General features: G+C 34.4%; 1 protein-coding gene across 1 annotated transcript in view; it reads right to left on the bottom strand.

The window, feature by feature from the left end:
- LOC110466974 (von Willebrand factor A domain-containing protein 7-like) overlaps window positions 1-13,850 on the bottom strand; it is a 28,282-nt gene extending 14,432 nt beyond the window's left edge. Inside the window, exons 1-11 of the mRNA XM_021523809.1 lie at window positions 13,806-13,850; window positions 11,560-11,967; window positions 8,625-8,747; window positions 7,793-7,975; window positions 7,370-7,451; window positions 6,767-6,861; window positions 5,548-5,733; window positions 4,642-4,860; window positions 3,710-3,829; window positions 2,388-2,543; window positions 31-152 (exon numbers count right to left, since the gene is read on the bottom strand). Of these exons, the coding sequence (XP_021379484.1) occupies window positions 31-152; window positions 2,388-2,543; window positions 3,710-3,829; window positions 4,642-4,860; window positions 5,548-5,733; window positions 6,767-6,861; window positions 7,370-7,451; window positions 7,793-7,975; window positions 8,625-8,747; window positions 11,560-11,800 (1,527 nt within the window). The 5' untranslated portion in view covers window positions 11,801-11,967; window positions 13,806-13,850. The remainder of the gene's footprint in view (window positions 1-30; window positions 153-2,387; window positions 2,544-3,709; window positions 3,830-4,641; window positions 4,861-5,547; window positions 5,734-6,766; window positions 6,862-7,369; window positions 7,452-7,792; window positions 7,976-8,624; window positions 8,748-11,559; window positions 11,968-13,805) is intronic.
- Between the last annotated feature and the right edge of the window lie 2,937 nt (window positions 13,851-16,787).

The raw sequence follows: 16,787 nt of genomic DNA, 5'->3' as shown, positions 1-16,787 counted from the left end.
ATAGACACTTTTAATCACGTGACATCTTACCTGGAGTAATTGATTTAGGATAGTTGAAAGCTCACCGCTGCCAATTTGATATACAGTCCCTCCGGTACTGGCCGCGATACTTTGGAACGTTGCCAGGTTTCTCTTATACCTTGCCGGAGCGACTACAACCAAGTAAATTAAAAACAATTCGCTCGTTCATAGAATATTCCTTACAGTTGCCTACATCATATGAAGACGGTGGAAATAGATGATAATTAAACTTAGAAGGTACTTACCATACGATTCAAATATTTATAAGAAAATGCTTTTTTTTTGTGAGGTAACTACATATGAACTAATATGGATCCCTTTGTATTTAATATGAAATACTCATCCAATAATAGATCTGATATTGAAGTTAAAAATATGAAATTGATTATATTTATCTATTGAAAGGGTTCTGTGGATATTTTTCTCTTTCTCTGTATTTTTGAACATATATGCTCCCCTTCAACATGAATTTGATATAAATGTTTACTCTGCTTACACCATTTGGCATTACACATAAACTTACTAAAGTATTGAATATGTGCTTCTTCCCCTACATCGTACTTTTTATTGTTAATTTTTCTGCGTCATTAGTCTACAGTATATCATGTACGTACTCCTGTGTCATCAGTCTACACTATATCATGTACGTACTCCTGTGTTGTCAGTATCAGTATATTATGTACGTACCGTGGAGTTATCAGTCTACATTATATTATCTACGTACCTCTGCATTGTCAGTCTCAGTATATTATGAACGTACCTATGCGTTATCATTCTACAGTATAGTATGTACGTACCCCTGAGTCGTCAGTCTCAGTATATTATGAACGTACCTATGGGTTGTCAGTCTCAGTATATTATGTACATACCCCTGAGTCGTCTGTCTCAGTATATTATGAACGTACCTCTGCGTTATCAGTCTACAGTATATTATGTACATACCCCTGAGTCGTCTGTCTCAGTATATTATGAACGTACCTCTGCGTTGTCAGTCTCAGTATATGATGTACATACCCCTGAGTCGTCTGTCTCAGTATATTATGAACGTACCTCTACGTTATCATTCTACAGTATAGTATGTACGTACCCATGAGTCGTCTGTCTCAGTATATTATGAACGTACCTCTGCGTTATCAGTCTACAGTATATTATGTACATTCCCCTGAGTCGTCTGTCTCAGTATATTATGAACGTCCCTCTGCGTTATCAGTCTACAGTATATTATGTACATTCCCCTGAGTCGTCTGTCTCAGTATATTATGAACGTCCCTCTGCGTTATCAGTCTACAGTATATTATGTACATTCCCCTGAGTCGTCTGTCTCAGTATATTATGAACGTCCCTCTGCGTTATCAGTCTACAGTATATTATGTACATTCCCCTGAGTCGTCTGTCTCAGTATATTATGAACGTACCTATGCGTTATCATTCTACAGTATAGTATGTACGTACCCATGAGTCGTCTGTCTCAGTATATTATGAACGTTCCTATGCGTTGTCAGTCTCAGTATATTATGTACATACCCCTGAGTCGTCTGTCTCAGTAGATTATGAACGTACCTCTGCGTTATCATTCTACAGTATATCATGTACGTACTCCTGTGTTGTCAGTATCAGTATATTGTGTACGTACCCTGGAGTTATCAGTCTACATTATATTAACTTCTTTCCTCTGCATTGTCAGTCTCAGTATATTATGAACGTACCTCTGCGTTATCAGTCTACAGTATATTATGTACATTCCCCTGAGTCGTCTGTCTCAGTATATTATGAACGTCCCTCTGCGTTATCAGTCTACAGTATATTATGTACATCCCCCTGAGTCGTCTGTCTCAGTATATTATGAACGTCCCTCTGCGTTATCAGTCTACAGTATATTATGTACATTCCCCTGAGTCGTCTGTCTCAGTATATTATGAACGTCCCTCTGCGTTATCAGTCTACAGTATATTATGTACATACCCCTGCGTCGTCTGTCTCAGTATATTATGAACGTACCTCTGCGTTATCAGTCTACAGTATATTATGTACATACCCCTGCGTCGTCTGTCTCAGTATATTATGAACGTACCTCTGAGTTATCATTCTACAGTATAGTATGTACGTACCCCTGAGTCGTCTGTCTCAGTATAGTATGTACGTACCTATGCGTTGTCAGTCCCAGTATATTATGTACGTACCTCGGATTTATCAGTATACAGTATATTATGTACGTATATATCCCTGTGTCATCAGTCTACAATATATCATGTACGTATCTCTGTGTTGTCTATCTCAATATATTATGTACGTACCTCTGCGTCATCAGTCTACAGTATATTATGTACGTACCTCTGCGTCGACAGTATACTATATACAGTACGTACCTCTGCGTCGTCGAGTGCATGACCCGGTCAGGAGAAATTCAATCCTGATCGTTTTCGCATTTGCCTCACTAATAGCAGTGAATGTATCAATGGAATCTTTTGCGTCGGCGTCAGTGGCAACAATTATTTTTGAATTTGGTTCCGAGAGTCGAATAGCTGTAACATAAGATACATAGTAAGTTGTATGTTGATACAAAGCATATACTGACAACAGTATCAAAGAATGGTGGCACTTGTTAAAGACAGTCGCTGCTTCAATAGTTCGATGGTTTATCATTCCAAACATATTTCCTATAAATTGTCATATTGGCAGTAATACCCCAGCGTTTAACATCGAAAGCTACCACAACCTGAGGCAGTTACAATTTTGAGAAAGGTCTCAACTCATCAGGTAAAGACTTTAACGTTTTTTTCTGGTGTAAAAATTAACAAATTATGATCAATCTAATAAGCAAACATGCATCTGAAAATGTGCCAAAAAAATGGATATCTAAAATTTTAAGGTTTTTGCTTTTTTAAATGACCAATTCGGCAGCCATTTTGAAAATACGTATTTCTTGATCCCAACGCAATGCCGAAGTTCACCTTTTTCATACTAGATTGATCACAAAAACTGTCTTTGTGCCGCCATTGTCTTTGTAGCCAGTTGATTTTTTTTCTGTTCAAGTTCAATATTATGTAGATCAATTTCAAGTGGGAAATTATACAATATAGGAATTGTGTTACTCATTTATATAAATTGAAGCCGTTTTGTTTTTTGATCCCGCAAAAGTTTGAAAATAGCACAACTAAAAGATAAAGATAAAATATATCTTTTAAAGATATGAATATAAAATTATTAAAAGGAAGTACAATAATCACCAAGTTTTTGTACTGGTTTTGAATAGAGAAACGCATCGGTTACGTTACCTAAATTGCTTTTCTGAGATCTAAATATAATTTCAAGACTCTTTACTTCCGTTAGTTAGAAGAAAAAAACTCCTATTGGTATCAAAGACATTCATAGTTTTCTGATAACACACTTTAAAAACGTGATATTAATTTACTCTGCATGTTATCAAAACACTAATATCACTAAAAAACAAGTATTATTTAAAATTCGTTCGTTTAACCGACCTTAGAAAAAAATCAACAGCGCAAGGACATATCATTTTCATTGTACTTTTCATTTTGTCGTAATCTCCTCTATAAAATAAGGTATGTCTAATAAAATGTCAGTCCATAAAAGATCTTGATCTTTTACAATAGAGGAATCTTAAACAAACACAAGTAATTCAATTAAAAAAGAGAAATCGTGATAGGGCAAAGATTTGTTAACAAACCAGCTCGTATTCCAGATATTGCATATTCCGGACAATCGCCGCCTCCACTTATGATAAGGTTGTCTATCAAACGAATCATTTCATCGCCATCAGTCGTACTGGTAACTTCAGTTAAACTCGCTGTAAATACAATAAACAAATCAATTTCATCAACAGCCGTTGCCAGTCAATTTGACATTTAGCCACAAATTTCGTGAGTGTCAATGTCATATTGAATTTATTAAACGAGTTCAATAACTTGATATGACATGAGCCTTTAGACGAGTGTTATATTTTTTTTGTTGCACTGGTTACCTGTTAGATACAGGTCGCAGTACAAAATTCTAGTATACACATACAAGGCACTGAATGGAACAGCTCCTACAGGAGCTTGTTACCCTGTATCAGCCGTCAAGATCACTGCGGTCGGAGTCAGAATCTTTGTTGTGTGTCCCAAAATTTCGTACTGTGACCTACGGAAACAGATGCTTTTGGTAGGGTTTCGCCTACGTTGTGGAATAGCTTACCATCTGCTATTAGAAAGTCAAATACCCTGGCCAAGTTCAAGAGGGACATCAAAACTCACCTCTTCACGTCTGCATTTTAGAATCTTTGCAAAGACGTCATGTAAATACCACCCTTTTATTTGTTCAATTATGTGCACATTGCTTGTTAAATGTGAAAGTGATTGCAAGCCTTTTTTGTTTGTTTTCACAATTATAACCATTACTATTATCCATATGTTGTAAAGCGCCTTAGAGTAATTTTACAAATTATATAGGGCGCTATAGACATGTTGTATATTATTATTATTATTATTATAATTAACCTTTAGTTTTTTTCCACAGATATATGAACCTAAGAATGTTATCATCATTATAAACTATAACATAATATTAAATATTATAGATGATATATTTTCTGTAGTAAGGTAACATGGACTGTGTACATACCGGGGTCATTGAATGTAGCTAGCACATATTTGCCTGGCGCACGTTCGGTCCCCTTTACTTCGTTAACTTTAGCACGTAACACTTCCTTTACCGATGCTATATCGTCTCCCATTGATCCGCTAACGTCGATGGCGAATGCAAGGGAAGGTGTCGATTTCAGTTGCAACCCAAGTAGTGTCGCTACAGTTGTTTGAACTTTGTCAGTGAGTATACCAGTTGCTTTAAAGATAGGTAGGGTTATATTTATTAGAGGTATGGTAAGGTTAAATGATATCTCCTATCAATATCATTGACTTCGAAATCAGAATGTCTTCTTTGTGTTCCAAAGTGGTGTGACCGATGGTAACAGGCTTCTCTGAAAAGTATTAGCGACTTTGTGGAATATCCTACTACCTGCGATGATAAAGTAATAAATGCTTTTTTACCCCCCAAGTGTGTTTTGGTTTTAGTTTAAAAACTGACTTTATTTCTTATCTTGTGAAAATTGAAATTGTAGATGAAACTTAATCTGGCTCAGTACATCTCATACTATTTGAATAACAAATTAAGTGGTTGAAGCATCGTTCGTAGTGTATATCGCAGTTAAGGGGTATGTAATTTTGCCGCAAATGTACATATGTTAGGAACACATTTACACAAATGTAAATTCGTTTTAACTTTAACAACACTTGATGAATTCTAAATAATTAAATTGGCCAAATGGTGCATTTAAAATTTACTTTCAATTTCTGCAACAATAAACTTCTAAATGTTAAAATGTTCATATTGTTAGTGTTTGCCATGAAAATGCAAGCCGAATAGTTTATGATGTACTTTGAACTATATCTCAGGTTGCAGAAATGCTGAGGGAAATATTTGTTTTGTGTTATCGTGAACTACAATCTATAAAATAATATTTTCACTTACTTGGATCCATAAAGAATGCCACGGTTGCCTGAATAGCAGCTTCAGAGGCGTCGTTATGCAGATGAGCATGAGGAGAAAAGTCCCAGTCTGTGGTTTCTTTGTTGATACCCCCGGCAGCCGGAGTTATCCTCCCAGAATCCTTTACGCCACCATGACTGCACTTCCCTGTAGTATGAGCTGGGTTAGCTACAAAGTTAAAGATTTACAATTAATTTCATATACCTCTGTACGAGGTCAAGAACACGAAGTAGAAGCTCATAATTCCAAATAATACAAATACGTGTATGTTAGATTGCAAGAATAAGAAAAAGTTATTACTAGATAACAGTCCGATTTTAACTGGATGAGGTTGATTAATGATTGTCCACCACCTTCTTTCCAAGAATTTTTGATTCTCAGTATGAATTGAAAATTGCATCATCTATGAATGCGTGTTCCAAATTCGTTGGCAAACATCTGTTTGACATAAATATTGAGTAATGCTGGCAAAAATGTGACATGAATTATATAAAACGGCAATATTTAATGTAATGTAATTACATAACTCATATTACGATTCTTTAACCAAGTAATGATAAAATGATTATAAAACGATAACATACGACTGCATTTAAAGAAAAAGCATGTTTGTCAAAAGGTGTTTCACGACTTTGATTACAAAGTTTGTGAACGGTAGATGTGTTAATGATGACAACGGGGCAAAACAGTTTATAAAGAAAGGTTATAAACAGCAGATACAACGATTTAAATTATTTTCATATTTGCAGTAGATCTCATTTGGATTCTTCACAGTCTCCTCACCAGAAGACATAGAAGGTAATGCAGGATGATTTCTTCAGTTGTATCGTACGTTCATACCGTACTTTAATTATGCTGTATTCCCAAACTTGGAAATGGCTTAAGTCAAAGATGGCAACATTTCATTTGCTTTATCGTTAACTGTATTTTGCTTGGATATACCAATCTCCAATGTGTAGTTGTTGGTACCTGCCATACAGCTAGCTCAATAATCATGATTTCCTCGGCAGATCATTTCATTTGGTCATTTGTACAAGTTTTTTTCCCCAATTACTTATTTTTCTCTTCCGGTCCTGGTTCCCGATATTGCATGGCATGTTGACGACGTTGGATATTGGGTCTATATTTTGCTTTGTTTTAGATAAGTGTATGCATTCAACCTATCATCATAATGGTTAAATCTATTTGAACGGATGGTTACCTGTTGGTTTTGGAGAGTGAAGCTGCCCAGACAAATATCCACTCGTGAGCCGATCAGTGAGTACTAAGTTGTCGTTACAGGAACCCAGGTTCAGCCTGCAAGATTGTGGCATTATGTATAGAAATATTATAAAGACATAGAACACAAAACGGTAGAAAAATATCTATTAACTAAACTTTCTCTCTTTTAATTAAATATTATCGGTATTATCACTAAACACCATATTATGTAAAAGCAGACAATCATAAAGAGCTGATAATCAAGCTTTTGTTCTATGTAATATTTAGGTCATGCTAAAGTTCGTAAAAATGGTAGCTGCTTTGGAAGAATTCAGGGTAGACACAGCCATTGGATCGCCCGCCATCAGTATAATGGGATGTGGTACATTCGGTATGGTCTTGCAGTAAAATAATAACACTCTGAAGTAGCTATCAGATCCGAGATATTGCAAAAAGACAAATGCATGAACATAGTACCTCTAAAACATGTGCATGTTACACATGTAGGGATGTCCTTAATCACCTGATCTTATAAAAGGAAACTAAACCATACAATCTAAACTAAACGAAATTAATTTTATTTTTAAAACTTTTTAAAACTTACGCTACACGGCTGTCGTCACAGGTCCTACAGGTTGCATCACTAGATGAGGCTATCTGCATTAAGCTCTGTGCCGCTAGTGAACCTAAATGAGAAGGGGCAGAACGAATCGTGATCCGTAGTATATCATTTTTCTTTGTCAAAATATACCCTATATTACTTACTCTTCTACGTTCAAGGCCTGAAAATCCTAATACATTGCTTTATTAAAGATGTTATGGAAGAAAAGAAATGTATTCACATTTGTTGGGTATGTTATTATCAGGCAGTTACGTCAAATTTACACGACGGTAGAACTAATTTATGTAAAAGGCGATGGCAGTAAACAATGTTTACGGTATAAACCATCTATAAACATTAAAGTTAACAAAATATAAATTCAAGATAGTACACGTTCTTCACAAGATTACCAAGAGCACCTCTTACCGAAATCTGTATACGCTACTCTGCCATTCATCTCGACCCAGTTAGTGTTACTGTAGAATGACTGGATGATCATCAAACATTTCCCTAATTTTTCAACCAATAATGTAACTGCTGTATCAGTTAATGTTTCTGACGACAGGATGCTTGCTATCTCTAGTCGTGTGTCCTGGACTATTTTATGTGCTACAAAGAAGACAGTTATTTTAAGTTTATCTATATTAGTAAAAAGAGAACTACTGGCAATTCATTCAAAAGTACAAGGATAATAAGACAAGGTGTTCCAGAAGAAAGATTCTTCTGTTGTTTTTATGTATATATACCTTAATAATGTTAGCAAAACGTTACTCAATATCGATTAATATACGGTTAAAATATGAAAGAATTAATTGCAGACCATTCCAAACGTACAAGGATAATAAGACCAAGTGTAGCGCATGCAAATATAGGTCAAATCCAAGTATGGCGCGTACTTAAAGTTCGAACTGAGGAAGTCACAAGGAATCCACAATAACCACTTGCATGTAAAGGCAGTTACAAATGTTAATTCAAATATCCCACAAGGAATAAATATATTTCTCAATGAAATACCGACCATAAAGTTTTTTCTATAGTCTTCATCAAAACAATGTATTACTTTTTCCCGTCAGCATGCAACATCCCACAGTTGTACTATTTTTAGTATGTTAATACATTTTTAACATGTCAAGAATATTTCGCGAAAAAGGTATCATAAAATTTGAGAAAGGAAAAATATAATATTTTCATTAGTTCTTTTATATTGATACATTAATACGATGCTTTGACATCTATTGATATTAATTTCATTACCAACCTTCGAGGATTCGTTCAGAGTTGACGGTATAATCTGGGTTTGTACGATAACTCTGATACACATTTGAGACTGCGTTGGCAAATTGCTGAGCCCTGTTTTTGTAGTTTTCGTAGCTGTCAGAATCTGGTTTGAATTGAGATTAAAAAAAATCATATAAATACAAAAGGAAAACATCATCCGGTAAGATAGATTTTACCTGTTAAAATATATAGCACTTTCAAAATAGGGTAATATATCAAACCTACTTTATGTGCGGTTGTTTATTGTGCTCAAGCAAATCCGTTAAGTCGTTAGGCATTTAGAAAATAACACACATGTGTTTGCCCAATGTTCAAACGCCCAGCAGAGTTTGGATTTTGCTTCTTTGCCTTCTATTCGGTAACGTAAAAGCGATTAAAACTAATCTGTTGCATCCGCAGCAACATTTGAAAACTTGATATGTTGTCTGTTGTTGAACTCCTCTGTCGTTTAGGAACACTTGACTTGGTGATACGTCACGTTTTGCGTTGATTTTGAGCGTTCTTTGACGTGGGAAATGTTAAGACAAATGTTCAAAGAATGAAACAAACCATCCTCCTAAAAACGAGTACTTACTGCCTAACATTCAGCAATGGATAGGTGATAACATTAGGTCCAAAATGATCTTTTAGTATGGGGCAACAAAATAAGAAATAAAAATAAAAATCGTATAAAACTTTTTTATCTTTTAAAATCAGCAGCAGAAAAGGCTTAGAGAGTTAAAATAGTGCGAGTGTATTTATTATGAAAATTTCGTTTAAGATATCGTGTTAAGATTGAAATGGAAAGAGATTTGTTTAAATGACGTAAAACAGAATCATGTAAGCTAATGGAATCACAGTTCATAAAATAAACCAATGTCTTTATATAGTTGAATATGACTCAAAGTCTACGGAAGTGAAAAGGTTTACCTGCTGGTAAACAGGCTTTAGAAATGATTAGCTAGACAGTTGTCATTATAATGTGATCAGGTCATTATATCGTGTCCTGGCAATGACATCATAGCGAGATGACACTGTAAAGTAGTCCCATCATAATCATATATTTAAATAAACTTGATAGTCTTTTACCAAACAAGCTCAAACATGTAAGATGGCACTGGATATTGGTATTTAGAAGAAATTGATTGAAGTCTTCACACCTTTGAACCATGTTAGCATGGAATTGTAAAAGTAATAACTTTAAAACTAAAATAAAAAAAATGAAATTGGATATCTTTCCTCGCAGCAAGATGATACATTCCACATACAGACTCTTCACAGAACAGACATGTGGAACAAATTGCCCTGATATTTAAGCATATTCTACCAATGGACAACAATGAAGGGCGACTTCATATTTTAACAAAATTGATAGTCCTTTATCCCTGAACGCACTACAAGGGAAGAATGCATCAAGTCTATGCCTAATGGATTGTCATTACACATATCAGTAAATTTATTTATTTGGTTGATTACCCGTCATTCCCAATCAGATAAGTTTTAAGAGCATGTAATTATCTGTTATTATGAAATTTAATGTGTCTTATACACCTGTCCCTCTTTTTCAAGAGTGGTTTAGGCAATTTCGATTTTTCTAATTTTTTGGCCCATAGATTCATCGATGAGTCATTGAAAGACAAAACAGCAGTATGATGCAGTGTAATTCATGTTTGACATACTGTCACTATTACCAAATTTAAAGGTACAATCACCTGTGTATGTCTTACGTCATCAAATGCAGAGTGCAGATTAAATAACTGTTTGAATATAATTTACTTCACACATGTAACCTATACACACCTAAACACATACTACCTGGCACGTTCCTGTAATGAAATGCAAATGTATTCTTTTAACAGTATCATTGTAGCAGTACATTCGTTCACAAAGCCAATACATACCCCATTTTCGAAACACAATGACAAAATATAACACAGCGTTAACACATAATGAAAAAAGGTACCACACATCGTGAAAAGAATAACAATATACCATAATGTCAACACACGAAAACAAAATATAGCACAGAATTACCACACAATGACAGAATATATTGTATTTCGGCCTTCACATCTAATTAATATGCATAATGTGTTGTTTACAAGTCTTCACTGTAATGATTAATTCGGGAGGGCTAAACAGGCAAAATTAAACTACAGTGATATCAACCCGGTATACAGTATTACAGCGTTTACACAGAAGTAAGAAGTAAAAAATGTCCCATTGCGCCACCAAACAACAATAAATGATTTACAGATTCAACAAGCAAGGCAAAAATATACCACAACGTCAACACCCAAGGACAACATATGCAACGGCATAGGAAACACAACAACAATATACTACAACTGTAACTTACAAGAGCATAGCATATCACAGATTCAAGGTATAAGGACAAAATAAAGAGAGAGAGAGAGAGAGAGAGAGAGAGAGAGAGAGATCCTTCATGCCACATAAATATTCTTTGTTAAACAAAACCAATCTAAAACAAACAAAATGGTGTTAAGTGTTATGTTATAATATTTCGAATAACAATATTGAATTTATTATGATTTATAAAATAGAACAGTTTCTAACAGAAAGGTATAAGTGGTACTAATATCGACATGTATAAACATGTCCTGAACGCCGACTTAAGACCAGAGCTGGTTTAGTTTAAGACTATTTCCTGGGAATGTGTAATGTGAAAAGTAAACCACAGAAGCATTTTTCCTATCCTTTATTAACACACTCACATATGAAAGAGTATTTTGTTCTTATTCCAATTGCAATAAGAACATGGAATTGTGGTATCGGAATGTTCCTAATTTCGTGACATCACGTTATCGTTATACCATTGTGCCGTCATGGACGTGAAATGAACGATAGCAAATTTATATTCACACTACTCGATTGTTTTTTCATATTACTTGACAATAAATTAAATATAAACTTACCGGATTCGAAATGCTCTTTGATGACAAAATCATATTCTGTGGTCTGTGACGTCGTCACCTGGTTACTGGTCAATAAAAAGTCTGCTGCAATCCTGTCTATAGCTTCAACGGTTATTCGTTGATGTGTGTAAGTGGCAGTATCATCGCTGAGTCCGGTGTTAGGGTTAAAAGCTTCAATAAATGTTACAGCCGAAGTTAAGAACAGACACAAAGATAACATTGTCAATCGTCCCTTCATCATTTTATATAACGACTATACCGTAGGATCGCTATATTCTCCAAAGTCCTTATAATAACTTGCCATCAAATGTACGGTGCATCTACACAGACAACATCCTCTTGGCAATGTATACCGTCGAATAAACTAGCAGGTTCCAGGTACCCGATTACTTCCTGGATTCCGTTAGTCTGTAAACATAGTACCGAATCAGTGACGTCACATAAAGGTTATCAACAAAATGACCTAGGATTGGTTTGAATAACATTATAACAAAATGTGCAGATATTAATAGTGCGAGGGATTATTGTCATTTATCACTCACGTTATTTAATATTCAGGATAGATTACAGTTCCTGCATGAATACCGTCAAGTGTTTGATATGTTGTATTTTGGGCGAAATTCGCATTAAATAAAACATGAGTAAGCAACATAATAAACATAGTGATCATATGTGTAGGGCAAAATCAAAACTGGGCTAATATACATTTTATTGATGTTAAGGTGAAAGTTTCACTGGGGCAAAAGTTTCCTGGAAAACAGTATACAGTTCGAAAAAGTATATTAATTTATCAATGGTGAATACAACATAACAAAGACTATGTAATTTAAAATTTATGTAAATCGACCTCACACTAAGATTAAAAGAAAAGAGTATTATTATCACTTCTACGAAAAAGATAGAACCTACCAGGAAGTTTTAAACATGCTCAATTGTTATTGGATGTTTTGGCCCACTAGCACGATAGTGTGTAATGATGAGTATTTGGAATGGCATATATTAGACCCCATTGGATATGTTTCAATATAACCAACCTGCTCCTATTATAATTCCTCCCCAAGGTGTGTGTATACATTACAAACTAACCATGTCGGGTGTATACATCGATATATATTTGTTTTCTTATAGAATGTACTTGTAGCGCACAGTATTGGTTTACGTCCCATTGGTTTACAATCTATTTCGCATTTCAACGGCCTTTGTATGTATGACGTATCTTACCATGATTTCATGTTTCAATTAACAAATATTCAATTTATCATATTTATCATTAGAAGCCCAAGTACGAATAAATAATTTTGTTTATAGCATGTATTTTTTAACATATGTTTCTATAATCTGATCAAGTATCCCTAATAAATAAATATCATAACTTCTACGAAAAAGACAACCTACTTGGAAGTTGTAAACATGCTCGTTTGTAATTTGATGATTTTGTAAATATGAGTATTTGCATATAATAAGACACAATCGCATATGTTGCAACATGATCTAAACTGCCCCTGTTTATTCATTCACAATTTGTGTCTATATATATATAACACTATAGTCAGGTGTTAACAGTCAGACATGTGTTTTTTCTTATAGTATGCACTCACCTGTAGCGCACGGTATTGGTTTACGTCCCACGGTCATTAATTTGTTTCATTATATGAATAACAGAGTTATCGTTCTTGGACAATCTATTTCGCATTTCAACGGCCTTTGTATGCATTAAGTAAAATAGATACATTTCTAACCATTATCAATCCAGTAGGATGATATACCAGTGTCTATAAACTAAGACGCCAAGCATGTCGAGAATTCGCACAAAACGTCACAAAGAGTATAATGAAATTAGCTACAAATAAACAAAGTATATACAACTACGAGTTTAAGAATTTTTAAAGCAATGTTTTCATTCTATTAAAGCATTTGTCTGAATTATTCGTTTGATAAACAGCTTTAGCTAATATTCATGTAAATTTGTGAAAGATAAGTTATGAAAAACAGGAAAATAGCTGCTACGCTGCAAACCCATTTGTTTAGGGAAACGACATAATTAGTCTACAAAAGTTCATGATTTCATGGTTCAATTAACAAATATTCAATTTATCATATTTATCATCAGTAGCCTAAGTATGAATGTATAGTTTTGTTTATAGCATGTATCTTTTTAACATACGTTTCTATAATCTTATCAAGTACCCCAAAATAAATTAATACATAAACAGAGATTTAGAAACATTTTTCTATCCAATGCTTACCATATTCGCCATAAAGAACTCCCCTTCCCGCCCCTTGTGTAACACCTAATGGTATTGTATACACCCCTCTTTACTACCTAAACCACATTTGTTAATCTGCCTTGGCACATTTGAAATGTTTATGATAAGTAAACACGATTAGAAATTTCGAATGAATCACACAGTTATATTTACTATACACGTAACTTATTTGTTCCATTCCATTTTCTCCAGTTTTAGGCGATCTTTGCGCTCATTACACCGAATCTAGAGCATGCATTTATTTTTTTAATATTCTAGTAGAACAATATTACACTGATATCCGAAAAGAAACATCTAGGTATCCGCGATTAAGAACGGTTATAAGGAAAGCATGCTAGTGTCGCTGTATAAACACGCTGTATGACCACGAACATTAATTAGTGAACCGCTTTGAGACGACCTACGAACTAACTTGTGATAAAGCGGTATATAAGAATCTCGAATTTTTATCATTGTTATACAGGTAATCAGCCAAGTGTAAAGTCACTACAACACAAACAAGATAACAATACCCAGTATGAATGAACAGTTGTACTTTGAGACGTCATTATGGAGAACAGATATACCTTGTCCTCATATAGACAATAATAGACAATAATAGACTTTTTGTTTCGACATGCATTCTTCTTAAATAAGTGGTCCTTGTAGGCGTTTTGTCTAAATAAAGGTTTAGTTTATCTGTGTTACATTATGATATAGAGATCTTACTTGAGTGTCCATGTCATTTGAAGTTAACGAGCCGGTAGGCAAGTGTCATATCAAATTATGGAACGAGTTTAATAGATTCAATATGTAATAAATACTCATATAAGAATATATTTATCATATAATATTCATAATTTGAAAAAAAGCATGGTGTGTTCTCAGTTAACTCTATATAACTAAAACCAGAGCACTCCTAGCATAGTATTGTAGTTCGGCGCAATGCAAAGTATTTCCAGATTTTTTCTCTCTTTTTGTTTTGTTTAAAAGAATTAACAGTTTATTGAAAGCAATAAAAATAATGAAGACAAAATTAACATTCATTCAAATTTATTTAAACAACAGTCAATGTATCATGTGGTATACAAAATAAAAGAAGTACCAGTAGGGGCGTAGGAATATGTTCCCACGTTTTTGACCAATCGCAGCACCTTTAGGTTTTATTTCACATGTGTGCAATACCATATTTATGACATAGCCGTATGAAAAAGTAAAATGGGTCATTTATGTGATAATATATATATATATGACATATATTTAATGTGATGAAAATGCAAATATTCATTTAGTAACTGTTATAATATATATGTGACAATAAAATCAAACAGAGGTTATACTCTACTAGCGTTACAATCATGTAGGGTACCAATTTTTGACGTTTGTTTGTTTGCAGGAATCTTTCAACAGTAAATGACAGATGAATTTCAACTATAGTGATAATGTTTATCCGTGCATATTCCCCTATATCACTCACAGATCCCTTTAGTACACAGATCATGTATATATAGCAACTTAGAGGTTAGCCAATACCGTGCGATACAGCTGAGTGCATTCTTAAAAAAACAACATATATGATACATGTCTATATATATGTAATATATGCAAATACTCATGGTTACAAATTTTCGTACGAGGGGTCAATGGGCTTCCAATTACAAATGAGCATGTTTTTAACTTTCTATTAGGTTATTTCTTTTGTGGATTTTATGATGTGTGAGGTCGATTTATACCAATGTTAAAGTCTATCGTCTTTTATTTGATGTATTCGCTGTGAATCATTAATGCGCAGATCTTAAATACAATCGGAATAGGGCAACAGGCATTGCCTATGCAAGCCAACTCCTTACAATATTTGTACTAATTATACATGCTACCTTTAAACCGGGAAATTTTCGCCAAAACACACTTTCGCCTTACACCAATACAACGTATATTAGCCCAGTATTAATTTAGCCCGTCACATATGATTTCTATGTAAATTCGATTGTTTACTAATGTTTGCTGTCATGCGAATTTCGCCCTCGTTACGGAGGGTGAAAAAGGCGAAAGTTAATATTTCCCGGAATATCTTGATGATATCTGTGTAATAGAAAAACTGTAATGATATAGCATCTATATTAGATCAAATGATTTTTTTTTGAACTGGTGCATTATATATTAATTACGAAAGTAATAAATAATAGTAATCCTTCACACTATTAATTTATATACGTTGTGATAAATATGTTATTCAAGCCATACAGAGGTTACTTAATGGATGGCCATTTAGTGACGTCACTGATCATTGTTTGACTCTATGTTTGTGCTATATTTACAGAACAACAAATACAAAGGATCCAAACGACAAAAGCAATACGTCTGTGTAGACACACCGTTCATTTGATGGCAAGATACTATAAGGACTTTTGGGAATCCTACGGTTTAGTCGTTATATAAAATGATGAGCGGACGATTGACAATGTATTCTTTGTGTCTGTGCTTAACTTCGGCTGTAACATTTATTGAAGCTTTTAACCCTAACACCGGACTCAGCGATGATACAGCCACGTACACACATCAACGAATAACCCTTGGAGTTATAGACAGGATTGTAGCAGACTTTCTATTGACCAGTAACCAGGTGACGACGCCAAAGACCACAGACTATGATTACGTTATCAAAGAGTATTTCGGATCAGGTAAGTTTTATTTATTTTTGTCAAATAATGTGATATAAAAATCGATAAGGTACTCATATTAAAACATGTTCTCACACCCTGTATGGACTCAACTGAATGCTTCGCGTACGTGATGTCACAGTTGGATAACAATGACGTGACGTCATGAAGTCTGGAACATTCCGATGGCGTAATTTGAGACGCCTTTTTGGTTTCTGAACTGTTTTTGGTAATTGCAACGTGATGAAGATACTCTGTCATGCCCTGGGATGTTCGATTGAGAACGTTCATAAGATTTTCAAACTGGTGCAAAACCTTCGGC

The sequence above is a fragment of the Mizuhopecten yessoensis genome, unplaced genomic scaffold (assembly GCF_002113885.1).
Source record: "Mizuhopecten yessoensis strain PY_sf001 unplaced genomic scaffold, ASM211388v2 scaffold11151, whole genome shotgun sequence".
Classification (NCBI taxonomy): Eukaryota; Metazoa; Mollusca; class Bivalvia; order Pectinida; family Pectinidae; genus Mizuhopecten; species Mizuhopecten yessoensis.
This window is presented reverse-complemented; position numbering and strand designations above follow the sequence as displayed.